Source organism: Lipophrys pholis, assembly GCF_963383615.2.
Source record: "Lipophrys pholis genome assembly, chromosome: 5".
NCBI lineage: Eukaryota > Metazoa > Chordata > Actinopteri > Blenniiformes > Blenniidae > Lipophrys > Lipophrys pholis.
Genome location: NC_137628.1, coordinates 10,592,595 through 10,619,969, shown reverse-complemented (window position 1 = coordinate 10,619,969; position 27,375 = coordinate 10,592,595). Strand labels below are relative to the sequence as shown.

Here is a 27,375-nt window from a genome sequence, read left to right as displayed (position 1 = left end):
GGTGAGTTGTCTGTATTTTCAGGATTTGAAGGTAAAAACAGACGTTTCAATTACAAATATCTTTGTACACGTTGACAAATCGTATTACATATATAAATTCTAAAACAGATGAGCAGATTTTCTACACATTTACATTCATAATTACAGACAGACAAATTACAAGACGACTTTTGCAGATTCAGGTTCACATTGACAAATTCTTTTACACTCTGACAACTCTGACTTTGGACAGACGGATTGAAATACAGAGAGACAACTCTCCATACGCATTGACAAATAGTTTTGCTACAATAATACCCCCATAGTTTCATCATCACACTCTTTCAATCTGTCGATCATCACTTGTTAGAGGAATCAGGAGAACCTGTGAGAACTGTCATTGATCCAGTGAGAAGCTGCAGCTGCGTCCTGTTGGAGAACAGTCAGTTGGCAGAAATAACAGTGAGAAGTTCTCAGAGGGGCGCTGCCCCATCAAGGCCTCTCACTATAAATAGCCTCAGGTTTCAACAGCGACACGCGGTCAGATTGACCAATTAAAGGGCAGAGTTGAAGGCAGAGAGACTGTGAAAAGTGACAAACATATGAGAGTGGTAGAGTAATGACAGACAGCAGGAACCAGGAGGAAGAACAGCTTTCCCCTCTGCTGCAACCTGACTGTAAGTTTGAGCTTACCTCAATGAATTTGTATCTAAAAGGAAGAAATGTAATCTCAGCTAAGCTCTGACTGTAATCTTTAAGAGACGAGGTGTAAAAGCTGATTGACATAACAATGAAGGAACCGGGTTTCTCTCTAAGGCCCCATTTACACGACAATGTTTCACGTGACAAACAAAAAAAAGAAGGACTGCGTTTACACTGCAGCAGCGGACACACTGACAACGATGTAGTTTGTCTGCCGGGCCACTGGATGGCGCTGTTGCTTGATTTTGTAATGAAACCACACAGATATGTGTGCAAAGAACAATACGCTATAAACGTGAAGAAAATGGAGAGAACCCGACATTCGTATGGACTGATAACGCATCGAATGCTATCAGGGGTGAGTCTCAACTAGAAAACTACTGATATGGACGATAAAACTAGAATACTGACCGCGAGTCATACCACTACGGGTCTGCCATGTTTGTTTACAAGGGCATGAGCAGAGGGAAGGGGAAGGAGGGGGAGAGATATGCACATGCACAGTAAGAGCACTCACAGCCTCCGGCAGTCTCTGCAGGAGGGAACAGCAACCGTGAAAGAATCTTTCCACTTTCGGAGCCGGGATAAAAACTTGGTGGATACAGTTGATCCGCACACTGGTGTCGTGTAAATGGACCCCCCCAAAAGTGAAGAAAATTTTGCGGATACACTCGTATTCGTTGTCGTATAAACGTGGCCGAAGCATCAGTCTTAAGCTCCTTGATGGCACAGGCTCGCATGAGGAATTAACCAAAATAGGTTGATCGCAAAAAAAAAATCACAGGAATGTGGGTAAACATGACGTTTTCCAGTGAAAACACAAAAATGTGTTGCATTTAGTGTGTCCGTTTGCACGACAACAGAGACACTAAAAACGCAAGTTTTTGGATACGGCTCCCAAGGTGAACGTTTTTGAAAATGCTCTGACTCCATGGAAACTGAGGAAAATGCAACTTTTTAAACGCTTGGATTCCACCTCCATGGAAACAGGGGAAACACAACCTTTAGAAAATACTCCGTCTGCATGGAAACAAATGTCTGTGTTCTCCCATTATTAATGTTTATCGCATATTGTTTGCTGTGTACATGTCTATATGGTTTCATTCTACAAATGGCAACAACTAGTGGCCCAACATGCTGTTCTGCCATTTCCATGTAAATGGACATTGTTTTCAAAATGTTGCTGTGTAAAGGTGAAGTGTGGAGGGAGTAAGCTGAGGCTGAATATTTAACATTTTCAAACACTTTTTGTCTCAACAAAGCAGCATCACTTAATTCAAATTTAAAATCTATGAAAGTAGCTTTATCGTCTGTATTTTAACTTTTATATTATGATAGACACATTCTAGAACATAACACCTCTCTTTCCTATTTTTGTTAATTTTCTAGTTGTTGTATGGTTGTATTACACATAAATATGGTTAGTTATTTTCCTGAGCAGCATATTGCTCATGATGTGGACGAGCCTGTGCCAGACATACAACCTTATAACACAAAGCTTGATGGATTCCATTAAGAAAAGTCATCATAGACTTTTCTTTGTATTTGTACTTATCTCGCCTGTCTGCCACTCTCTTTCTCCCTCTTCTATTCCTCTCTCTCCCTGTCCTATCCCATGTACTTCTCCCCCCAACCGGTCAAGGCGGATGGCCGCCCTTCCAGAGTCTGGAAGGGCCCCATGGTTTCTTCCTGAAGAGGGAGTTTTTCCTGGCCACTGTTGCTTGTTACATCTGCTTGCTTTGGAAGGGTTTAGTTGGGTTCTGTTGTTCTCTATCATTGTAAGAGCACTTTGAGATGTTTGTTGATGTGATTTAGCGCTTTTCAAATATAATTGAATTGAATTGAATTGAAAAAGTAATCAATTAAATTGTGTCATTCCAACTTATATACGCTGGAACAAAGCTTCTCAGTTGCTACAATCTAACACAGCTCTGAGATTAAACCCTTCAAAATGGACAGACGCTCTGTGGCACATCAGCGACACCTCTATATGTCAGGACTGGTCACGTCTCATTCCAGTCAGGTCACGGGGGATAAAATAGCTCAACGCAGTAAACACAACCGTCATGCTCACGCTAAGTGAAGCACATTGTCCTGCCCTTACCCATTGACTGTGGTTAGACTCCTATGGCTGAAAGGTTACCGGGCGGATCAGTGCAACAGTGAAATTTACATGGACATGCTATCATGTGCTCTCCTCTGAAGGACACACAATCCTCAGCTATTCTTTCCTTTGGGAATCAACAGAGATCAGCGTCAGATAAATATCCACCAGTATCAAATCAACAAGCATGTTTTCAGCTGCATGGTAGAGATAAAGTGCATATTGTTTAAGCTGCAAACGTTTCCATCTGATACGAGGGGAAAGCTTCTCTCTGGAGAGAATCGGTTTACATTTGGACTTCTATTACCTTAGCGGTTACACGGTTACACTGTCATGTTTATATCACATTTGTTTTGTCATCAGTTTTTCACCATTAAAGCTCTAATAGTACCTTGAATATTAACGTCTTCAAGTTAAGTAAAACGTGTCAAGACATTCCCAGCATGCCAAAGCAGCTACAGATATGTCACATGTCAACATAATGTACAACACAAGAAATGGCCTCAAAGACCATTAGTTCTTAACACTTTTTCCACTCTGTCAAACCCAGATTGCTTCTGAGGAAAAGCTTTGGACCACTTCTTTGATTTCTGCTTTTACCAAACATTATATTGAGCCAAACTGTGGCAGAAAGTTTCACCAACTTGTAAAAGCTGAAGCCTTCAGAAAACAAGTAATGAGATCCAGTTTCTAGAAAGTGTTTTATTTGGAAGTGCAAAAGTAATATGGATACCCTCAGGCCTCGTTCAGACCACAATATTTCAAGTTGAAATGCATTGCTTTTGCATTTTATGTTTCAGAAAAGTTTCGTGTTTAGATGGCAACATTTTGAAAAGGATGTCTGTTACACAAGCAGAAATGCTGAGTAGTTTTCCTAAAGGGCCACTAGTGGGTGGTGTTTCAATGTAATAAAACAACATATGTATGCACACAGAGAACAGTAAACCCTGAAGCTTCTTTAAACTGTCCTTCTTCGTTGTTTTGGCCCACTCTGTATCGGTTGTTTGTAAGAAAACAAAGTGTCTCCGCATGTAATTCAGATGACGGTGTAGTCAGTGTTGACTTTATTGGAGAAGTGCTGATAAATTCAAAGGTGAAGAGTACACACCATATTCATTGTTTAATCCTTCTGACACATAGGCAGAATGGTTTACCACGGTCATGATGCATATGTGCTGTATCAGCATTTCAGAAAAGTTGCATTTTTCCTGTTTCCACTGAGATGGATCATTTTCGAAAAGTTCTACCTTGGAAGCCGTTTTCAGAAAGTTCAGTTTTCAGTGATTCCGAGCACCCAAAAATGCAAGGAAAGTTTTCTGTTTTCACGTTCTTGTGGAAGCAGGGCCTAAGAAAATATAAAAAGACAATTCCAATCAATAAAATCCATTAATTGGAAGCAGCACAAACTGGTTCTACAACTTTGAATCATTCAGTTATCTCTAAGGGGACTGATAAAACTTCTTCATAAAAGAAAAAGGATCACTGTTTGTATTAGTTTTTGTAATGACTCTGCATAATTACTCACAGATCTTGTGTAGATGGTTCACACCTTTCTCTCTTCACATTATCACCCCTCTTCTCACTGAACAAAGCTCCCAGTGACCTGGGCTGCATGTCTGGGCTCATTGCCCAGACTGCAGACTGAATCCATTGAGATCTTTAGGTGAAATACACTCACACAGAAACAAACTCAGAAATCATCACATTATAATTCCTGATGTTTGGCTGTATTTTCTCTAATAACAGAAAAGGGAGACTTCATCGCTCTGGATCTTGGTGGATCCAACTTCCGGATTCTTCGAGTTAAAGTGACACAAGACAAGAAGCAGCCCGTTCAGATGGAGAGCCAGGTCTACGAGACCCCCGACAACATTATCCATGGCAGCGGGTCACAGGTAAACACAACAACATCCCTATTGGATATTCCCTTTATTAAGCCCACTGGTACACATTCTGAAGTTGCATTTCACCTGAATGCATGATAGGAACGTTCATTGTTGCTCACGAGCTTATAAAAGATAAAGTATAATCTAATATAATAAAAGGTAATGCTGCTTCTGCACAAACGCACCACGGCCATAGTAAATAGTTCTTCTGCACATGCTCAGTAGATGGACAATCAGAACAATGTTTCCTCCGAGTATCATGACTCCCAGTCCATATTCTCCTGGGACTTGGTAGTTTTATAGTTGACAGTAATGACAAACTAACTTGGGGTGTGTGTGTGTGTGTGTGTGTGTGTGTGTGTGTGTGTGTGTGTGTGTGTGTGTGTGTGTGTGTATTTCGGATTTGGTTGAATTTCACTATTGTGTGTTTTTACTCTATGTGTTCACTGCTGTCACGTAGCAGGCCCTTACAATAACTCACTGTCACTAACACTGTTTTTAACAGAGCGACAATAAAGACTTATTCTATTCTAATCTATTCTATTCTCAAACTACCAAGATGCTTTGACCTTTTATTTATTGACCACCAGTCACTGGCCACCGGATGCATACAACTTAAATTACCATGCTTGATCATATATTACAACCTTTCCAGAAATTTGGTAAGATAATTATCTAATTTTATGGCTTCTTAAAGAAATCAAAAGTGAAATACATGTGATTTTAATCAGTTTCATTACTTACATAACCTATGTCATCCTGCATAACGTTTATTTCCACTGCCTTTAAAAATTCAATCAATTAAATTTAAAGGGTTTTAAGTAAGTGCCCTATAAAGAGTTCACAGATAACTAAAGTAAAGTAACAAACTAATGTTCCTATAAGTTTAGTTGGAAAATAAAAAGCTCAGAGTGCACAGTCACTGCCTGCCTTGAGATGCAAACTAAACATAAAAGATTGATTGCGAAATGGGTTAAGGATTTAATAATGTATTTTGGTAATCGATGACTATATTTCTCTGGAGCCAGGGTTCATTTGAAATATGTCCTCTGCCTAATGTCCTCCTGTAGTCAGCTAATACTGCACAGCTCATGTGGGCTCCATTGTGAGGCATTTTCGTGCCTGGCGTCTGCCCTCCACACAGGCCTCTGTTGTATTTGAGGATCTGCTTGTGTAAAACGACCTCACCAGTAACAGAGATGAGAGCAATGCGAGCAACTTCAGGACCTCCGCTGACCTACACTGAACCTGCCGGGAACAGCTGGCAGTCGCGTTGTAACTCGATAACCAAAACATGGCCGCCAGTGTGAGGCAGGGTGATTGGTTCGGTCCATGAATCGCCCAGACAGAGTGAGACAGATGCTGTTTAATGAAACGCTGAAGGGACAGCTGGACACAAGTGTAATGTGATACATGAACTGGCTTGTTAACAAAGACATGGCTCAGCATTGTGAGTGATTTTTGTAAAGTTAAGCAGCCAAACAATAAAACATTATTGGTAGTTGTAGCCTTGCTGTATTTCACAAGTCTACAGCTACACTAATGATGAATAATGAGAGTAAGAATATATTTGAATTTAGGAATAGTCTTAAATTGATCATATAATCTCAGTTGTAGTTAATGGGAATTATTACATTTGAAGTGAATGTAATCTGTAAGTAAAAGACCACGTAAATAAGGCACCATTTCCATGTAAACGGTGCTCAGAGCCACTGAAAACACAACTTTCCAAAAATGCTCTGACTTCATCACTGAGAGAAAACGCAAATTTTTCTGAAATGCAAATACTGGTCATGCACACCACGGCCGTAGTGAATAGTTGTTCTGCACATGCTCAGTAGATGGACAAGAACAACAATGTTTGGCCCGTTAGTGTCATGACTCCCAGTCCATGTTCTCCTGGGACTTGGTAGTTTTATAGTTGACAGTCAGTGGAATAGCAATCTAACTTCATCGACTGTTCATATGAATGTCCCTGTACTCTCCTTGTTGATGTTTATAGGGTATTCTCTGTATGCATGTGTGTGTGGTTTCATTGCAAAACAATCAACAGAACCTAGTAATGGCCCCACGTGCTAACTATGTCATTTTCTGCCATAACTTTCTGCCAAAACTGACATCATTTTCAAAACACTGTCATGTAGACTCAAACTAAATATGTTGGGCAGCAGTGAAGATATCAAAACTTTGATCATAAACAATGTATCTTTAATATTTGGGGACCAAATTGTCACAAAGCACTTCTATCACAAGGACTTATTAATATGGTTTGTATATTTATTTTTGTGATCGTTAGAATAAATAATAAGAAATAAACCGATGATTTTAAACCGACATTCACGCATATATGGCCTTTCCCATAAAATGCAATTAGTAATACTTTAATATTTATAGACCACACAAAGTTAATATCCTATTCAAGTTTCATTAGAATGACCTTACTCCACCAATGACAAGTAAAACCACTGAGTTTGACTGTCTCACCGACTTCTTCACTGGAAGAAATAATCAAGGACAGATTACAATACTGCCACCTCGTGGTCATATGGGAAGCCTAAATAGTTCATTGATCAGGGCAACTGTTTCCCTTTGAGTTACAGGAAACCTGGTGAAAGTCAGGTCTGACTGTACTGATCGTACAAGATCAGCAGCCAAAGCTGATTTTCACTGGGGCACTAGTGGATATTAGAATGAATCTTACATAATAGTCGGTGAGCTTTGATGGAAGTCATGCAGTGATTGTTTAATAAAGATGTAGTCCAGCATCAACCTGTGTATTTTCTTAAAAATAAAAGTTCTGATGTGCTTTCTAGAAACTGCAAAGTCTGAAAGTCTGGTCTCTGGTTGCAGCTCTTCGACCACGTCGCAGATTGCCTGGGCGACTTCATAGAGAAGCAAAAAATCAAGGATAAGAAGCTTCCTGTGGGATTTACGTTCTCCTTCCCCTGTGCCCAGACCAAACTGGACGAGGTAAACGTTGTGAAAGAATGTGTTAAGAGTTTACAGGATAGCTGCACCACAGCAGACCTGCCAGACTTTCACGACAGGGACATTTTATGAACTTTAGGAAGTCAACCAAAGCTACAAAGAACAACCTGAGAAGACCATGGTAGCGTTATATTTATATTTTGATGTTTCCAGGATTATCAACAATAGCAGCGATGATGTGAAAAGCACCTGTACTGTGAAAGATGTTGTAAAATGCTAGTTTTACCTTTAACTGGACGATCCTCCAGGAGAGAAAATGTGTGTGCAGAGATGCTGTGATTGGCTTTCTCTGTAATTTAAAGTATGCCTAATAAAAGTACTTGATTTCCAGGCTGTTTTAGTGACATGGACAAAGAAGTTTAAAGCCAGTGGAGTAGAAGGCGCGGATGTTGTGAAGCTTCTGAACAAGGCCATCAAGAAACGAGGGGTGAGTTTATTCTCCTTGTGCATACTAATACTAAAAAAAAATCATCAGTCATCAGGTCATGTGAAGAACTTTGTTTTACCATGATGGAATGGTTTGCTTCTTTTGTCTCTTAACTGTTAATTCCTCTTGGACTCGTTTCATCAGGACTACGAGGCGGACATCATGGCAGTGGTGAACGACACCGTCGGCACGATGATGACTTGCGGATTTGACGATCAGCGTTGTGAAGTGGGAATCATTATCGGTGAATACGCCGACATCAAAACACCAAAATAAAGCAACTATCCTAAAATTTTGTTCTGAAACACTTTTAGATTTTAATCTGTTTATAAATGCTGTTCTTAAATCACGTTTAACCACCTGAAAAGGGCAAAACGTACTTACTGTTAATTCTGTCAAACATAAGGACCGTGGGCCAAAACCGGCCCGCAAGAGGCTGCATTCCAGCTGCCAAACCACCAAGCAAATTGTAAAAGCTTTGAAGAAAAGATTAGTTTTTGGAACATATTTCTGAAGAGTAGCGGACACTACACAACACTAAGACCCGGGCAGAGTTATCAGTGATGCTGCCATGAAAGACAGCAAACTAGCATTGGCCTCAAAGGCATGGTGTCAGGGTGAGTTTGTAAAAACATACATATTGGTTGTTGGGTTTTTTTTCACATTTCACTATATTTTGCAGCAGAAAAGTAGAAATTACAAATTACTTCATGTTGAGGTGGTAGTCATTTTCAGTACTTAGTTGTTCGGTTTTGTGAAAATACAGACATTTTCACCACGTATACTCCGCACCACAACAAAGAAAAGCTTTTAACTTCAAATGGAAAGATTTAAAGTGGGCACTCTTTTTCCGGTCTGGCCTGCTCGTGAAATTGAGCTGCATGAACTAAAATGTGTTTGACAGCCCAGCATGTTCTATAAACACAGCTGTACATGTGGGGGCGCCAAAGATACAACAATCTTGCTCTAGTGTGTTATCAACACAAGTGTGCTGTGCTTGATAACACAGTTTTTTAAAGTCCTGTGATACGGGGGTCATTGGAGCTTGTGCGTCCTTTCAGGGACGGGAACGAACGCCTGCTACATGGAGGAGCTGCGTCACATCGACCTGGTGGAAGGAGACGAAGGCCGCATGTGCATCAACACGGAGTGGGGGGCGTTCGGGGACGATGGCTCACTGGAGGACATTCGCACAGAATTTGATCGCGAGATTGACAGAGGCTCTCTCAACCCGGGAAAGCAGCTGTGAGATTCAGTTTTTGTCCCTGTGAAAAAATATGTTTCATTGGTAATGATTTTAATGTTTTTGACAACATCGACACAAGAAGTGGCGTCTGGTGCACCTCAAATATCCTCAATAGCATGTTGATAAAACACTTCCATGAAGTTGTTCCACAATGTTCAGGTTTAGATTTTCACACATTGTGTGCTCCATATTGCAGCTGTTAAACCAAAAACGAGCTGATTTTTTCATGGAATGAATGAAATGAAATTGACCTTGTACACATCATCTCAAACTGAGAGGTAGAGGATGTTCACATTGCATGTCTATAGAATAATGGAAGAAAAGATGAACTGTTGTGCTTCTCTCTGATCAGGTTTGAAAAGATGGCCAGTGGAATGTATTTGGGAGAGCTGGTGCGACTCATCCTGGTGAAGATGGCTAAAGAGGGGCTTCTGTTCGAGGGGCGAATCACCCCAGAGCTCCTGACCAGAGGGAAGATTGAGACCAAGCATGTCTCAGCCATAGAGAAGTGAGTGGAGAGAGTGAAATGCATCTTTGATAGTTTCACACTAACTGAAACATTTTCCCAAATGATGTCAAGGGTGGAGGTTTTCCTTGTGAGCAGTTAGGAGGACTATTTCCTCTCATTTTAACAAATACATGTAGCTTTAAAGCAAGGCAGTGCACATTTTTTCATTGGGCAGCAACAATATATTGGTAGACAACTATAATCAGAAAGAACGTATTCCCAACTTAGAGACAGCACGAGTCAGGATCTGATTATATTGTGTCTTAATGTCGGAGGACTGGCCATGCAGAAACAGTTTGTGTTACACTTTAGAAACTGCTGAGTCAGAGATACTCCAATGTGGAAGAATACCTCGGTTTTAAAGGTGAACATTTGAATGCACCCAGATTATTTTCTTCTTTGTTATGTTCAATACACTTTAAAGTCCAAACCCAACTGAACCTGGTGTTGTACTTGTGTACATCATTAAATTAACATATTGTCCTACAGTCATGTACTTGAGACCAAAACATTGATCCCATAAAGTTCTGTGTCGATGGTTTGGTGTGGGTCTCCCATAATCTCCGTTCCACACTGGGAAATTTTAACAATGTTATAAGTTAACAGCGAGCCACAATATATAACATCAATCTAATAAACTTTGAACGATGACATGAAGCTTAGGGGTGGGATTGTACGATGAAGACACAAGCTGAATCGCAGTCTATGATGACATGAGTCGACATGATTGCGAATAAAATATCATAAGCGTGCGCCGTCCATTCATGGCAAAGAAACTAGAGAAACATGAACAGAATCCTTGTCTTTTGACATTCATGTGTTTGGAGAAAAACTTAAAAAGTCTTTGTTTACATCCCACATACCTTTTTTTTAAGCATCTATTTGGGTTTTGCACCAGTGTTACGCTGATCAGTTCGTCATTTCATACTTAATTTCTATTAGTTAATTAGTTGATGCAGGTTGCCGCAGCAGTCACTATTACCAGAAATTTGTGACACTGTCTGAATTTTAAAACAGGTTGTCTTGAGTCCCAAGACCATGAAAATGACCACTCTTGAACAAGTCTCTTATTGCAACGTAGGACCACTGATTTATAGACCAGAACACAGATATCGCCACGATTCTCTCACAATTGTTAGCTTTCGTCCAGGACGGGTGAAAATCACACAGTGTGTCGCGGCCTTAAGAGGGGGGAAATCCTGGGGGATGTACCAGTAAAACAACCTTTTCAATTTTAGCGATGACATCATGAAAGAAAAAGAATCACCGGAGGGCGAAACTATGATATATTTTATGAAGGGATCTTTAAGACAGAAATTGCAATATAGTGCAGATTAAAATCATGAGATCAATCTCGAGCAAAACGTGAAGCGACTAGGCAGGTAGTAGAAGTCTACAAATAAAGATTTTCATGATATATCGAATGATGAGCGTCTAACTTGCCTGACAACAGTGAAGTATTCCCTGTCAATCCTAAAAACTCCAAACAGTAATTTGAAAAAAGTTACGTCCAGCCGTTAAAAATGACCTGTTTCTGTGAGACAAAGTTTGTGCATTGTGAGAATTGGGAGGGAAAATGTGGCTCAAGCAAAATTATTTTAAATATCATTTTCATTATTTAAACTCTTGCTTGCTTTTCTGCAGGACTAAAGAAGGGCTGAAGAAGTGTATGGAAATCCTGACCAGGCTCGGGGTGGAACCTTCCAACGAGGATTGTCTGGCCGTGCAGCACGTGTGCACCATCGTATCGTTCCGGTCGGCTAATCTAATTTCTGCCACTTTGGGAGCGATTCTCCTGCGTCTGAAAGAAAACAAAGGAGCCGCTCGCCTTCGCACTACCGTGGGCATTGATGGATCTCTCTACAAGATGCACCCTCAGTGAGTAACCCCGAAAACAAGAAGGGAGAGTTTGACCAACACCACCATCCAAAGAAACCTGACTGAATTTTGCAATGCAATGTCTCCTAAAAGAACTCTTAAAGTTTAGTGAGAGGCTGCCACAGCGAAATCTTACATATCACACCTTCTGATGAAGAAATATTCCCTTTTAATTTTATTTTCCTAAAAATAATGTCTTAAAGAAAAATCTTAAATCAGTTGTTTTAAAGTCAGACTGAGGTTTCAGAAAACGGCTCTGCTGAGATAATTCTGCATTATTAATCCCCAAATTGAACTCACAACCCTACATGGTGCCTTATACAAATTTATACAACCCAAAGGATCCAATCTATCCAACCTCCATCTGGATTAAGGCGGAATACTATAGTCCAATGAATGAAAGGATGTCTAGATAATGGTATTTTAATTAATCTTAATGTGCATTAATGTATTTAATGTTTCTGTAATCCTAGTAAGTGGTTTTAACCTTAAAGAAATGTTTGCCATGAGCTGTTATGCAGTTTGGTGGCGCTTCACCATAATCCTAAGAACCATTAGTAAGGATGTGAAGATCGCGGCCGTTATTTTCTTCCCGATTCGTGATCCACATTTTGGTCCGTGACGCGCTGCGTCTTACCTGGAAAATATGCATTTGATTGGATAGCGTCGAGGAATTCCTTGGGATTTCCTCGAATGATGTAGTCAGGAAACGTATGGAAGAGTATTAGGGCCACTGAAGAAAAAAAAAAATTGGATGCTAAAAAAAACAAAAACCTTCATGCACTTTAGAAAAAGTTGAAAATCAAAGAACAGATTTTTTTTTCGGAGGTAAAATAAAAGAATCTTCATGCACTTCAGAAAAAGTTGAAAATCAAAGTTGAGATTTTCTTTTTCACGGTGGAAAAAAACATTTTTTTACAAAGTCCATTCATCCACATGCCAGCGCATGTGACTGCTTCTACAAAATGCATATCAGACGGTTTAATGAAGTGGTGAAAAGATGCTTCAGAACAGAATTTAGCTCATAACCACGGTGCAGTTATCATCAGTATCAGGACTAGAAGAGACAGAGCAGCCTGCTGCGTTGTTCCGTTGCAGAAGTTCGTCAAGTACGAAGGACAAAGACACGGATCCCGGGGTGCTTACATAATGTGTTTTTATTAATCAAGGAAATCCCGTGTAAAATCACATGTCCTTAAGCAGTAAGCAACCCGATATAGTCAAAATTAAGTGTATGTGAAATGTGATTTCACATACACAAGCAAATGGTGAGGGATGGAGAGACGTCTCCCCGAGAAAAAAAAATCTTGACTTTGATTTTCGACTTTTTTTGAAGTGCATGAAGATTAGTGGCAGCTCCAATCTTAATACGATTAAAATCTATTTCAGACCAAGAACAAACCTAAAATATAGATTATTATTCCTTCAGATGGAAGAGTATAGAGAGATACACCTTCCCTGAAAGTTTCATTGAGCTATCTTGATTATTAAAGAAACGAAAGTGTTTATATGTAAAAAGTTGTTTTTGGTCACAGATTTGTGCAATAATTACATTTAAGAAAATTGCACAAATTAGTAATCTTCTTTTGCCTATAAATTCCTTATTGGTTAAGATATCTGAATGGTTTTGGTGTCCTTTTCTTTATTGTTTCCTAATCTTTCCAGAGATACCAGTTGCATTCAATTTGGATCACTTTTTAATTTTTAACCATTCGGAGCCTTATCTTTTCACAAGGTGTTCACACCAGGGGAATGTTCTGTTTAAGCCACATGACATCATCTATGAAAGGCTCTGTTTCTGCAACGCATTCTTCATTTTCCTTTCCCTGGCAACTGGAAACTGAGGTGAAATTGTTTACTAGTGCTGGGTAAATCATTTAAAAGCATGTTAAGAAGCCAAAGTCTGAAGAAACAATCTGATAAATCCAAGATTATACGGGTGCAACATTAACCTGCAAGAACAAAATTGTAACGAAGCAAGAAAATGATAAGCATCATCACAGAACCTTTTTGTGTTGCAAATTTGAGAAAAGACTAGATAATCTTTTTAGCTTTAATATTCTTGAAAGACTAGACCCTTCTGAAGAAATCCCTTGAACTGTTCCTATAAAATATGTGCTAACAGAGTACAGATCATGTTTTCACAGCAGCTAAAATTGTGACATTTCAAGATCCAACATTAGATATTTCAATGTTGAGATTTTAACTAGTGCATATCTTTGTATCAGCTGTATCACAATTTAATTCATGAAAAGAATCACGCTACCGCTAAAGTATAAGTGAATGACAAAGAAGCTGTACACGTTAATTAAATTCCCGTTATTCTGTCTCCTCGGCACAGATACGCTCGCCGTCTGCACAAGACAGTGCGCCGCTTGGTCCCAGACACAGATGTCCGCTTCCTGCTGTCTGAAAGTGGGAGCGCGAAAGGCGCGGCCATGGTGACGGCGGTGGCGTACCGTCTGACGGAGCAGGCGCGACAGATTCAGCAGACTATGGCAGAATTCCGTCTGAGCAAAACTCAGCTGCTGGAGGTGAAGAAGCGGATGAGGGTGGAGATCGAAAGGGGCCTGAGGAAGGACTCCCATAGTGAAGCCACGGTCAAAATGCTGCCCACCTTTGTCAGGAGCACACCGGACGGATCAGGTGAAGGGAACGAACGAATTAACAGAGTTTGTTTGATAGTCCACTTTTTAAACACTTTTTTCCTTCACACTTGGGTGTTAAGGAACACACCTTCAATGAAGTTGTGCGTTTCCTCACAAAGATGTTTAATGACATTCCAATGTAATCTAACATCCAAAAAGACAAGTCATTACAATGCTTCTGATACAAAAAAGGCAGAGTGCCAAATAAAGTCACGTCCTCAAACGACTCCCAGTACATAAGGTGGAGACAAACAGTCTGTTTGTCTCCACCTTATTGCTAATTACTACCTCAGCGGTTAGTTTGTTTGCCAATGATGCTGATGTTCATGATGACAGGCGTGGTCCTGAAATGTTTTCTTCAGCACATATTTTGAGAGGCAATATGAGGTCATTCAATAAACAGAAAGAGAATTTGATAAAGGTTCCCGTAGTTTTCATGTGAAGAAGAAAAACGTTTGTTGTGTTTTGGGTGCCCGTTTACATGACAACTTTGCTCGGAGTCACTGAAAACGCACTTTTTGAAAACAGCTTTCAAGGGGGAACTTTTTGAAAACGCTCGGGCTCTGTCTTCATCTTGACGATAGAAATGCTGCCAGTATACATGCACACCACGGCCGTAGTAAATAATTGTTCTGCACATGCTCTGTAGATGGATAATAAGAACAATGTTTGGCTCCAGAGTGTCATGACTCCCAGTCCATGTTCTCCTGGGACTTGGTAGTTTTATAGTTGACAGTCACCGGAATAACAATCCAACTTGGTCGTCTGTCTACTAGAATGTCCGTGTACTCCCATTGTTGATGTTTATAGCGTATAGTGGGTGTGGTTTCATTATAACTATAAACAACAGCAACCACTAGTAGCCCAACATGCTAACTACATTATTTTCAGCGTTTCTGCCATATCTGTGGAAATAGACATTGTTTTTAAAACGTTGCTGTGTAAACATGAATCATTTCCAAAACAAAAATGCTAAAACTTTACATTTCCACTTGAATCATTGTCGTATAAATAGGGCCTATATTGACCTAAAGCTAATTTTCTGTATTTTCTGGGAGTTTGAAATTGATTCACAACATTCCCAGAGAGAGAACAGCAGGAGAATACATGATTCACAGCATTGGAGTTATAGATATGAAAAATATTAATGAAAACTCTTGTCAGCCACAACAGGATACAATTCTAAAAAAAAAAGTCAAAATCATAACAAATCTGGACCAAAGTTGACAATAAAAGCCAAACTGCAAGCATTGTCTGGTGGCTTTGGGCTCACATGGGAACAATGAATCCTACACTGTGATATTTAACCTCACTCATTTAAGTCAATCTTGTATAATTTCCAAATTTTTACCTCTAGAAGAATGAACAGTAACATCTTCACCCTACCAAACAATCAGAATAAGTAATTGAAATGAATGATGGACCAAAGTACTTGTGCTTATTGGGGGATTTTCTGCAGCTATTTTGACTCCTTCATTGGATAGTTGGATGATTTTTACCTGCACTCACAAATAACAAATAATAAGAACTCACAAATAGAAATGGTGTTGCATCTCGCTGTCCTGCAAGAATGCTGTTCACATCCTGGTGTGAGAGCCAGGCAAACCAAACCTAATGTTTTTGGTCAAAGTCAGTGAACCCCAGCACAAGTGTGCTCACTGTCAGAAAGATCTATGATGGAATAAAGCAGGGTTCACACTTGTGGTGCGGTCTACTGATTACAAATGGTTTAAAATAAGAAAAGAAAAGAAATTGGCACTTCTCTCCATTCCACGTTTGCGTTCACGCTGACATTTTTTTTTCCCACCGATCTAAAATATGTAAATAAATTGGACATGAGAGAGCTGTTATGATTAATATTCTGAAACAAAGCTTCCATAGCCTCCACAAGGGAATTGTGTGCAGGGCTAAAAGCAAAACATGTGAGTTTGTTTGGGTGTTACCTTCACCAGCTGAGATCTCGCCTTATAAAATGGTAAAAGAAATCTAAATAGTGGCAGATACCCCTTCTTTGCAATAACACAGCACCTCTCAGACGTGTAACATGTTGTGTTTGGTTCATTTCAAAGGTTTTCCATCTGAACTGCATTCAGAATTAATTTAATATAGAGAGAGACCTGCTTAATAAACAGACTCTGTCCACTTGATTGGCGCATGCCATGCTTCAGATGGCAGCGTTCACACTTCCACAGATGGACTGCAATAACACTGAAATCGCACCACAGTTTGTTTTACTCAGACCAAACCTGACGAGTTTGAACACGTTCCATCAGCATTTTGTCTATAATGGGGCCTTTCTTACAGAAAATGGAGATTTCCTGGCTCTGGACCTTGGAGGGACGAATTTCCGTGTACTTCTGGTTAAAATTCGCAGTGGGAAGAGGCGATCTGTGGAGATGCACAACAAAATCTACGCCATTCCTATAGAGGTCATGCAGGGCACGGGAGAAGAGGTGAAGAGTCGTGTCCAGCAGCATTTCGTTCTCATCAAAAATCTGGTTTTTTTAAGCATAAATGTATCTTTTTATCCAGCATCTCTCTCAGTGCACGACATTTTGTGTCCTCATGGGAAAAAAAGCATTAGCAGCTCTAAACTCGTCTCTCCTGAACACAAACCACTGTGTGTCTGTCTCTGCAGCTTTTTGACCACATTGTGCACTGCATCTCTGACTTCCTGGACTACATGGGAATGAAAAGTGCTCGACTGCCTCTGGGTTTCACCTTCTCCTTCCCCTGCCATCAGACCAGTCTGGATGCTGTACGATCTTCACCAGTCTTTACCATGATTAGAAACAGTCCTTTGTTGGTGCAAATGTTGTATTATAAAGTGTTGTGTTTTTCTTTGAGATGCTCATGTGAGTGCTGTGAACTCTGCAGGGTATCCTCGTCACCTGGACCAAAGGATTCAAGGCCACAGACTGCGAGGGCGAAGATGTGGTGGAGCTTCTTCGAGAAGCCATCAAGAGGAAAGAGGTAATAAACTGCACATGTATTAAAAATAAAGTGAAGTGAAATGCCTCAAACACAACACGGATCTGAGTGGAGCCAAAGCGACACAAAGCCCACTGTGTGAAAATGTTAATTTATATTCTAAAAACAACTTTCAAAGGATTTCAGCTTTTCAAAAGTGTTTTTTTCTTTTTGCTATCTTAGAATGAAAAATACATTTAAAAACAGTTGAGTAAAAATGTCCAAATATTATTTATGAAGTCACAATTTTACCATATTCTCATATTTGGATAGCTTGGTTTTATCTTCTTGGTTATATTTTCCTTCTAACTTTGACAATTCCTGTTGATAGAATAATTATTATAACTAGATACGGATCTTAATTTCAAAATTATGTTGACATATGTCAACACACACACACACACACACACACACACACACACACACACACACACACACACACACACACACACACACACACACACACACACACACACACACACACACACACACACACACACACACACACACAATCTTTATGCTTTTTGTTTATGCATTGACATTGGGGATGCACCGATAACCCTTAGCTACTTACCGATATCGAGTAAATGCCATTGAGACTAATTCATACTCCATACGCAAACGATACGCAAAGTCTATGCACTGCCGCAAACCACCTTCACACAGCTTCTGTGTCAACGCTACACGCACCTCCAACAGCCTTGAAGGCTCCAGTATACTCCCGTGTCTAGAGTACATATAGCGCAGTGTATAGCTTCTCTCTGCGCACTGCGCTTTGCTTATTGTAGACTGAGGGACGGAGCTCGCTGGTGTGTGAGCCCCAAAACTCTTTAGCAGCCAGCATGTAGCACGGCTCGTAGTTACTTGCTGAGCAGTTAAACTAATGAGCAACATCGGGCTAATTCTGCAGGTCCAAATGTCTCTGCTGATTAATTTGCTGGTGTTGTACGAGCTATCTTTCTCCTCCTCTTGATACTTTGGTAGAACATAATTTACGGTCTAATATTAAAGAATCTCCTAACCGCTGACATCGCTCGTGCTCTCTCGTCTCTCTGCTGCTGATGGATGGCGTCACGTAATACTGCCTGGGTTGTATCGGGGCTTGAACCGATACTGCTATTGGTGTCGGTGGATCCCTCGTTGACATTCTTAACATTTATATGACGTTGATATATTAAAGTTTATATGCTGACATTACTCTCAATGTTATTTGCCGACGTCTTATGTTCCCATTACTCTCAACAACACAGAATATGTTCACTTGTTTATTGTTTAATCTCAAAGTTACATGAGAGCGTCTCATGTTCACGTTACATTTAACAATATAAGATTATTAAGATAAAAAAAAAACAACAACAATATAAGATCATTTAAGTTTAATCTTTCTATGTTCATTTAATTCTCAATTGTATGTATTGACTTTAAATGTTCACACTCTTCAACAATATAAGTTCACTTTATTGTGGACATTTTTGTACTGTTGCGCAAATATTTCAATGCTCGTGTTAGTCTTGGTGTTTATATGTTCATGTTACTCTTTACATTAGAAGTTGATTAGTTCAGATGTGAAAGCTGACATTGTTCTCACAGTTATCTTTTCATTTTATTCTTAATTACTTTTCTGTGTGATTCATGACATTTAGATTTTCTGCTCATAGCTGTGTTTTCACTTTAAGCTGAACTGTTTGCTCATGTTAAATAGTCAAAAATTCATTTTTTTTTCATTATCATATTTTAGACTGCATACATGTCTTATCCTTCTGCTGATAAACTTCACTTTTCAGAGGTGCTAGGATGATTTATGTGTTTGAAATATGCCATACTGAGCTTTTATACACCAGTGCAACAGAGCAGTGTTTGTTCTGTTGCGAGCTCAACAGCTTCTTTCTGTAACTTAAGAAAATCTCTTGCTGAATGTTTGGATAAACTGATGTTGTTAAAACCAACAGTAAATCGGTGCTGTAGGGTATTATTAGGTGACGTCAGTGCTTACCGTCTTTATTTCAAGTAACTACTGCATATTCGTACCATATACATTGTATAAGAAAATTGTGTTTTCACCAATGAGGGACCTCAGATATAAATCCAAGTTTAACACGCCTCTGAAAACAGCAGTTCATAAGCACAAAGTGTATGTCCTGGTCAAACGCATCATATAAGGCATACGTACACCTTTGCACCACAACTTTACAGCTTCAGCATTCATATGCCACTACAGATTATTACAGCAGACATATAGTAGATGGCGGAGATGATCAGTGACGTGTTGTCTTAGCGACTCTTGACCAAAATGTTGGTATCTTTAATCTCTCTGTTCTTCACCATTTGTCAACTGTTGGTTTCATGAACTGATCTGATTCTTTTAGATGGAGGATCCAGTAAGTATTAAAGAGTAAACCCTTTACGTGCAGGTAAAGCTGAGCATAACAAGAGCCGCGCGTGATTATTATTGTGGTGGCATGTGATAATGACCCAGAAGGCCTCAGCTGAGCTCTTCCGAGCAGCTTGTGTATTCTCTCGCCGTGTGTCTGGGAATGTGAGTGAACTGCATTGTGCTCAGCGTGCTGGAGAAGGTTACTAGGCCTGATATGAGCCGTTCTGTCAGCACATCCATTAAGCAGTCTGATATACAAACAAGGACTTAACATTGCTTTGCTGAATGAGCAGCTGTAAAGTCATATTGAATATTAACAACTTCTCCAATTTTGTTTTGATTATTTGCTGTTGTGTACATGGCTGAGACAGAAACAACTACCTAATAACAGAAATGTAACAAGATTTAGACATTTTTTTGAGATGTGTGGAACCGAGCTGTAAAACGATGCACGTTTGCTGAACAGCGGGATTCCTCTGAGGAAAAAGGGTGGCCTTTTTTTCAGACTGATGATTGTGGTGTTGTTTGTAGGAGTTTGAGCTGGATGTGGTTGCCATAGTGAACGACACAGTGGGAACGATGATGACCTGTGCATACGAGGAACCCACCTGTGAGGTGGGACTAATCGCAGGTGAGTATCTATTTTATAAACAGATATCATTGTTTTCCTTAAAATCCCATAATGTGCAAAATGCCCATTTGAATGGTTTTCTAGTAGTAACATGTGTCTTTGTAGCCTGTGTATGAGGCCCCAAGTGAAGGAAGTCTGTCATCTAATTCAGTTGCTCCACTTTGTAATGAATGTGTGCCCATACAGGAGAATCAGAGATTTTCCCTTCATGACGTCATGGGGGGAAATAACCTCTGGTAGTGATACTCACTTTGACCCTCCCACAGGGAGATAAAAACTGACACAGATTACTGATATACTGAATAAATTCAGTATAATGTGAAAAACCGTAACAGTTAGCAGGAGCTAGCATTAGCTACTTGGTAGTAATTGTAACACATACGACCAAACTAAGTAACATATTCAGACCCACAATGTTTTTAACTAACATTCTGAAACGTCATGCTGCAGCCACAGAGTCTGACCTTCTTCAGGAGCTTCTCCTTCTGGCTCAGATTCTGCTTCAATCTGGTTGAAAAGCTGCATTTTTTATGAGCTGTAGCGATAAATCCCCCATACACATTAGCGTATGGGACAAGAAAGCTGTGTCGTCTCCAGGGATGGCAGATCTGCCTCACTGTTTCCAGCCCAAAAACCATGTCAAACCCACCCACCTCAATAAAAACCAGCCCAGATCTCAACCTTTGTAGAAACTCATGTTAAAACTGTAAAACTATTATATATGTAATAAAAAATGTCATAAGCACACAACTGCAATAAATAAACAGAAAAAAGGAAACACAAACAAGTTCCCTAAGATGCCTAATTAGGTGGAAACCCGCCTCATCTGGCATTTCTTCTCCCAGAGAGTGGCGTTGAGTAGGCGTGGAAAGACAGCTCATTGGAGAGACACAGAAACAGCCTGTTCTCAGTAGAGCCACTAAAGGGACTTTTAGACTGGCTGGAATTCAGGACCAAGGCTGGATTTGGTGAAATACACTTTAAATGCAATGTTGTTGGTCCTCTGAAGCCGATGTGAAATTGTTGAAAAACTGTATAATATGGGACCTTTAAGCAAAAGAAAGCCTACTTTTAGAATATTTTACATCTGCAGCAATAGAAAATTCTAATTTCAGAAATGAGAAATCATGTGGCTCAGAGGTTGAAGTGCTGTGGCTGTGTGTCCTCTCAGGAACTGGCAGTAATGCCTGCTACATGGAGGAGATGAGGAACATCGAGACAGTGGGCGGAACCGAGGGTCGCATGTGTGTCAACATGGAGTGGGGCGCGTTTGGTGACAACGGCTGTCTGGACGACATCCGGACGAAGTACGACCAGGCGGTGGATGAGAACTCGCTCAACGAGGGAAAACAAAGGTCAGTGGGCTTCCAGCCTCAGACCAGATCTCAGTAACCAGTATACGATGCCAGGGCTCTACACAGCTCACAGGAAACCACAGTCTATTGAGAAGATTTTAAACGACCAACTACAACAATACAACAGTGGCAATGTGAAAACTGCATTTATATGGTGCAAAAATCACAACATTTTCAATGAAATTCTAATGAGAATAACTTGAACAAACAGCTACCACAAAGTTACGTCCTCTACCATCAACGTTTTATTTCTGGGAAACCAAGCTTGGAGTTTAGGAGAAGTTCGCTTTCTCTCCGATGTGTGTCAGATATGAGAAGATGTGCAGTGGGATGTACCTGGGAGAGATCGTCAGGCAGATTCTGATCGACCTGACCAAGCGAGGATTCCTCTTCCGGGGGCAAATCTCTGAGACGCTGAAGACCAGGGGGATCTTCGAGACCAAGTTCCTGTCCCAGATAGAGAGGTGAGTCAGTCACGTCACACTGAGGGCAGTGTTGGAGTGACCACGATCAGTTTTATCACTGCATCCCTCCTCATTCTGATCAAACCCCTCAAATAAATTTATTTTGAAATATCAGAAAAGCCAAGCTGCCCCCTTTTGCATGTGTGGAAATCACACAGTTAACTCTGTATTCAGCTTCTGATTGCACGCACGCACACACGCACACACACACGCGCACACACACACACATCATTTATTTCTAAATGCTTTCAAACAGGATGAGTTAAATTTTGGGAAATAATTTGTCCAAGGAGATCAATAACATACTTAATTATTAGAGTCTACAAGTTTGTCTCATTTTACTCTGTGGAAAAATTAGATTTAGGTTGCATTGCAGTCAAAATACCTGTTAGACAAAAGGTGTTTCAGTCCCCAAAATAGTGTCCTTCAAGTGAGTGGCATGAGTATGATTGACTGTTTAGGGCAGGGGTGTCAAATATAAGGCCCGTGGGACAACAAAACGGCCCAAAAGAGGCTCCAATCCGGCCCACCAAACGGCCATAAAAATTGAGAAACTTTCAAAGAAAACAAATTTACAAATTTCTTTTAAGTAGACGTAGCACAACCCTGAGACTCAAGCTGAGATATCAGTGATGCTGTCATTAAAGTTTTTTGCAATCAAACTAGCCTCAAAGTCATGATGTCAGGGTGAGTTTATAAAAGCATGTATAATGCAACAGCTGTAGGAGAAGGTTTATGGACATTTCACTGTATTTTGCACCAGAAAGTTCCATCGCAATTGGCTTTATGTTGAGATTGTAGTAAATTTTGGTTGTATGGTTTTGTGAAAATAGACATTTTCATCATGTATGCTCTGCCCTACAACAAAGGAAAAACTTTAAAGTTTAAATTTAAAGGACATTGTGGCACTATTTTACTGATCGAGCCCAGTTGAGGTAAAATTAGGCTGTACATGAAATGAGTTTAACTGTAGGTCACACGTGTCTTTCTTCTTTGTGGCCCAAAAGATCAATGATCCTGCACCAAAGAACATCAATCAACCACAGTATTCCTGATATATTGTAACACTAATTACATTTTAAGGCGGAAATGATTAAAAACATGTAATATGTTGATTCAAAGAGTCTAATAAACAGTACAGCTATGCAGGCAGGCTTTAGATGTTAAACTACTAGTTAAATTGTCATACATCGTTCAATAAGTGTTACATTTGGCCCTCTGGTAGAGCGTAGTCTTTAACAGGACTAAAGTTGCCCATCCCTTGTTTTTTTTTAGCCTCCCACAGTGCAGACATTTCTACGCAGTGTATGAACTCATATAAAGAGACTTTTTGGGATAAGATCTGTTTTCGGCAATAAAACAGTCCCTGCTAATGTTACACAGTAATATAGTGGAATTCCCTAATAAATAGGGATTCATATCCATATACACACAACTTATTTGTCACGTTACACATTTTAAATGTGAAGGATTATTTAAATACATCAAACAGCTGCAGGTCGATTTTCATCCTTTAGTCAAATGAATGGAGGACAACAGCTGCCTGCAGGGGGGAAATAAAACTAACAAAACCCTGAAAGACTTCAAACAGTCAGCCGAGCTGTGAAATATGTGTGTTTATGTTCCTTCATTGGCTTAAACAGGCACAGCACCTGTTCATATATCCTCAATGCCCCGAGGAAATGTGCTTGAAAAGCATTGTTCACTAAAAAAAGTAGTGTGGAGCAGGAAAACACACCTAGGGAATGAGACGGGGGGTGCAATGTGATGGCTTTGGGTTGTACACTGTTTAAGCCTACCTTAGCCCCTGGGAACAGCTGTGTGGTATTTGGTGACTCTCCTGCTGTTGGCTGACCTCTGACTTGCTCTGACTTGACTCCCCCCTCCTCTCACCGCACAGCGATCGTCTGGCGCTGCTGCAGGTCAGGGCCATCCTGCAGCAGCTGGGCCTCGACAGCACCTGTGACGACAGTATCATCGTCAAGGAGGTGTGCGGCACGGTGTCCCGCCGTGCCGCTCAGATCTGCGGTGCCGGGATGGCAGCCGTGGTGGACAAGATCCGTGAGAACCGGAAACTGGATCACCTGGACGTGACCGTGGGAGTGGACGGCACGCTGTACAAGCTGCACCCACAGTAAGATCAACACACTCATTATAAAGCATTCATCAACTGGGAAATTTTATATTTGTGGAGGTCATTCATGAATTTAACAACCACACTGGCCGTAGATGAGAAGAAACTATGTTAAAGACATTTGCAAACTGCAAAACAAAACATTTAAAAGGGAAATTAGCAGGGGAAATGTCAGTGATGTTCTGGTCCAGCATGTTTAGATATCTTCCAAAGACGTACTGAGGTTTGAATCCCTATCTCCCCGTCCACGTTCCGAAGTGTCCTTGAGCAGGACTCTGAAACCCAAAGTGTTCCCATTGGATGGACAGAGCACCTGACATGTGGCAGCCACATCCATTGGTTGGTGGGCAGTGGTGGCCTCGAGGTTAGAAAAGTTTGCAGATTTGATCCCCACAGCGGACAAGGTCACTACTGTGGGTCCCTGAGCAAAATCTTTGGCTCACATCAGCTCTCCGGATCACTGTAGTATGGCTGCTCACTGCACCCTAAAATAGGAGGGGTCAGTGCAGAAAAAAAGGAATTTCCCCAACTATATTACTGTATGATTAGTTTGGTTTAAAGTATTACTATGTGAATGTTGTATTGTGAAACATTTGCCAGATCTTCTCTGTCATTGTCAAATAGCTTATTCTGATTTTGCTTTTGACGTTTATTTTCAGCTCTTCACACCACCATTTGTGTTCACCTAGCGATCATTTTAAACTTAACACCTCACAGATTGAACCTTCAGATCCAGGTCATGGGCTGCCTTCTAATCTCGGTCATTGCTGCTTTCTCCCCTCAGCTTCTCCCGGATTTTCCAACAGACCGTGAAGGATCTCGCCCCAAAGTGCGACGTCACGTTCTTGCTGTCAGAGGATGGCAGCGGTAAGGGGGCTGCTCTCATCACTGCTGTGGGCTGCCGTCAAAGGGAGCTGGACGCTCAGCAGCACTGAGGAGCTCAACAACGACCTGCTGCTCCGCCGTGACCTTCAACATTCACCCGCCGCACAGTCACACTCCATCAACTACCCACCCCCCGCTTGCCAGCCGTGACTCCACCACTGCCCCCTACTGGTTCACCCGCAGCCGCAGAGACTAAAACTGAATAACAAAATATTTATTTCTACTGCATCAGATGGTTTATTATTTCCATGTTTGTACATTTCTTCAACAGCTTGTCAATAATCAGATAAATCGGAACTCCTTAGGTGTGCAATAATTATGTATTGCTAATTTTATTTTTATATGGAGGCAAATATATAGCTGTATTTATATATGCTGAGGCCACTTTGAATCCCAGAGGTCATTAGGATGCTGCACCATAGACCCCAGCAAATGTCTGCACTTTTTATATGAAAGTTACAGCAGCAGTTTTTCCATGTAACTGCCAAATGAAGGACGTCCTTTTCACTGAAGGATGAAACACGTTTTTTTTTAGGCTCCGCTGGCTCAGAAAAAACAGTTTCAAAAGGGCTTTGCTGTAAAAGGGTTGAATGCAAGAGTCACGGCTGTTAAAAGTCATCCTCATTTTACGCACAACGAGCTCACACCACGTGCTAGCTTACTAACCCCCCCACTTTTCGTGTAACTGTCAGTGTAGCTCACATACTCCTGCAGCACCGTATCATTTATTCCCGGAGAGCGGACGCGGTAAGAAAAAAAGCCCCAGTGGAAGAGTTCTGGTGAATCCTGTTGCTATTTGTTAAGTACTATACTTTTGGTGTTGTGATAAATTCCCACTTCTATCTCACTTGTATGTGCAAAGAATAAATGTTTATTGGGCCTTGAGAAAAAGAGTGGCTACCGTGAGCGCTTCTGTGTGTACCCGTGGCTGAGCGTCAGTGTGTCTTACCGTAACGACCTGTTGCTTTCAATGTCCAAAGCTCTGTGGGGACTGCATGCCTTACATCAAGCCGAATGAGAGTACTGGATCATCCTTTTTCCTTTTTTTTTACATCAATATAGAGTTGTGATCCACACCGTAAAAAGTGAATTCATTAAATTATATTTTGTTGTGGAGTAAATCCTGTGTCTTTTTTGAGCTGCAAAGCCATTATGGCGGTCAAACAGTGCTGGAAATTATACAAAAACAGAAAATTCAACAGTTGTAGTTTTATGCGCTAACGCTCATAAAGGTTTCCATTTGGTCTACTGCACTGGTGTTAAACATAAGGCCTGTGGGCCAAGACCGGCCTGCAAGAGCATATAAACAGGTTGTTATTCTCTCTTGAAATTCATCAGACCGTTTGGGGGACTCTCCGAATTAAAGAAGATGGATAAACGATTATCGATTATTGTATTTCTGTTGTAACTGAAGAGTTACAATGTACTGATAATTTTATGTGTCTGGTCAACGTCATACTCATCACTGCTTCAATCAGTGACAAATGAGGAAGAAAATTAAAACATTAGGACACAATAAAATTTTCTTAAAGTCTTTTGAGACATTCAAACTTTAATTTAAACACTCTGCTGAAGGTGCAATTTCAAAACAAAAAACTTCTGATCAGTGACAAACAGCTAAAGCAATCTAATAAAGGGATAATGCTACTTATAAGTCATATTATTACACTGTTTCGCTGATTATTTGTACTTTTATGTTAAACTTACTCTACCACAAATTAGTCTTTAACACATACTTCCCATAAAATGTATCACTTCTGCACAGAGAATAAATCAACACACCAAAACAAGACAACTACCACTCATTTCCACAAATTTCCAAACCGCAGTTTTCTAAATCGATCACACCAAAGTCGATATGTTGACAAACAACCCGGGAATTTGTAGCCATCAAACTGTCTTTAAGATTCGTTAACTGACGTCATCTTCAGAAATCTGTGTGGATGGTGTTTCTAGGATATCAAAGATGGTGAAAGACAGCAAAAAAAATCAACATTTGACCGATTCAGCCCGAAAAAGCCAGACTTTCTCAAAGAAAGAGTCTTCAAGCCACAAGAATAGTCTTAAATGTTGTGAGACTGATTGCTGATCTTTTTTCCAGTTGCAAATCAAAATCTTGCAAGATCGCGCGTACAAAGGGATCATGTGACACAATGCCTTGGGAACGCTCTGCAGTTTCTGTGACCGCAAGATATC

General features: G+C 40.4%; 1 protein-coding gene across 4 annotated transcripts in view; it reads left to right on the top strand.

Moving 5' to 3' along the window:
* LOC308110025 (hexokinase-1) overlaps nucleotides 1-26,297 on the top strand; it is a 35,808-nt gene extending 9,511 nt beyond the window's left edge. Inside the window, exons 1-18 of one of the 4 annotated variants that reach the window (XM_080464024.1) lie at nucleotides 532-656; nucleotides 4,532-4,680; nucleotides 7,522-7,641; nucleotides 7,991-8,086; nucleotides 8,231-8,330; nucleotides 9,148-9,331; nucleotides 9,685-9,840; nucleotides 11,485-11,718; nucleotides 14,060-14,364; nucleotides 16,671-16,819; nucleotides 17,005-17,124; nucleotides 17,244-17,339; nucleotides 19,703-19,714; nucleotides 20,242-20,341; nucleotides 21,513-21,696; nucleotides 22,005-22,160; nucleotides 24,061-24,294; nucleotides 25,079-26,297. In XM_080464024.1, the coding sequence (XP_080320150.1) occupies nucleotides 4,624-4,680; nucleotides 7,522-7,641; nucleotides 7,991-8,086; nucleotides 8,231-8,330; nucleotides 9,148-9,331; nucleotides 9,685-9,840; nucleotides 11,485-11,718; nucleotides 14,060-14,364; nucleotides 16,671-16,819; nucleotides 17,005-17,124; nucleotides 17,244-17,339; nucleotides 19,703-19,714; nucleotides 20,242-20,341; nucleotides 21,513-21,696; nucleotides 22,005-22,160; nucleotides 24,061-24,294; nucleotides 25,079-25,229 (2,454 nt within the window). In that variant the 5' untranslated portion in view covers nucleotides 532-656; nucleotides 4,532-4,623 and the 3' untranslated portion in view covers nucleotides 25,230-26,297. Of the gene's footprint in view, nucleotides 1-531; nucleotides 657-4,531; nucleotides 4,681-7,521; nucleotides 7,642-7,990; nucleotides 8,087-8,230; nucleotides 8,331-9,147; nucleotides 9,332-9,684; nucleotides 9,841-11,484; nucleotides 11,719-14,059; nucleotides 14,365-16,670; nucleotides 16,820-17,004; nucleotides 17,125-17,243; nucleotides 17,340-19,702; nucleotides 19,715-20,241; nucleotides 20,342-21,512; nucleotides 21,697-22,004; nucleotides 22,161-24,060; nucleotides 24,295-25,078 lie in introns of those variants that run through there. The other 3 variants (XM_080464022.1, XM_080464025.1, XM_080464023.1) reach the window with 3 other exon arrangements.
* Nucleotides 26,298-27,375: the final 1,078 nt, after the last annotated feature.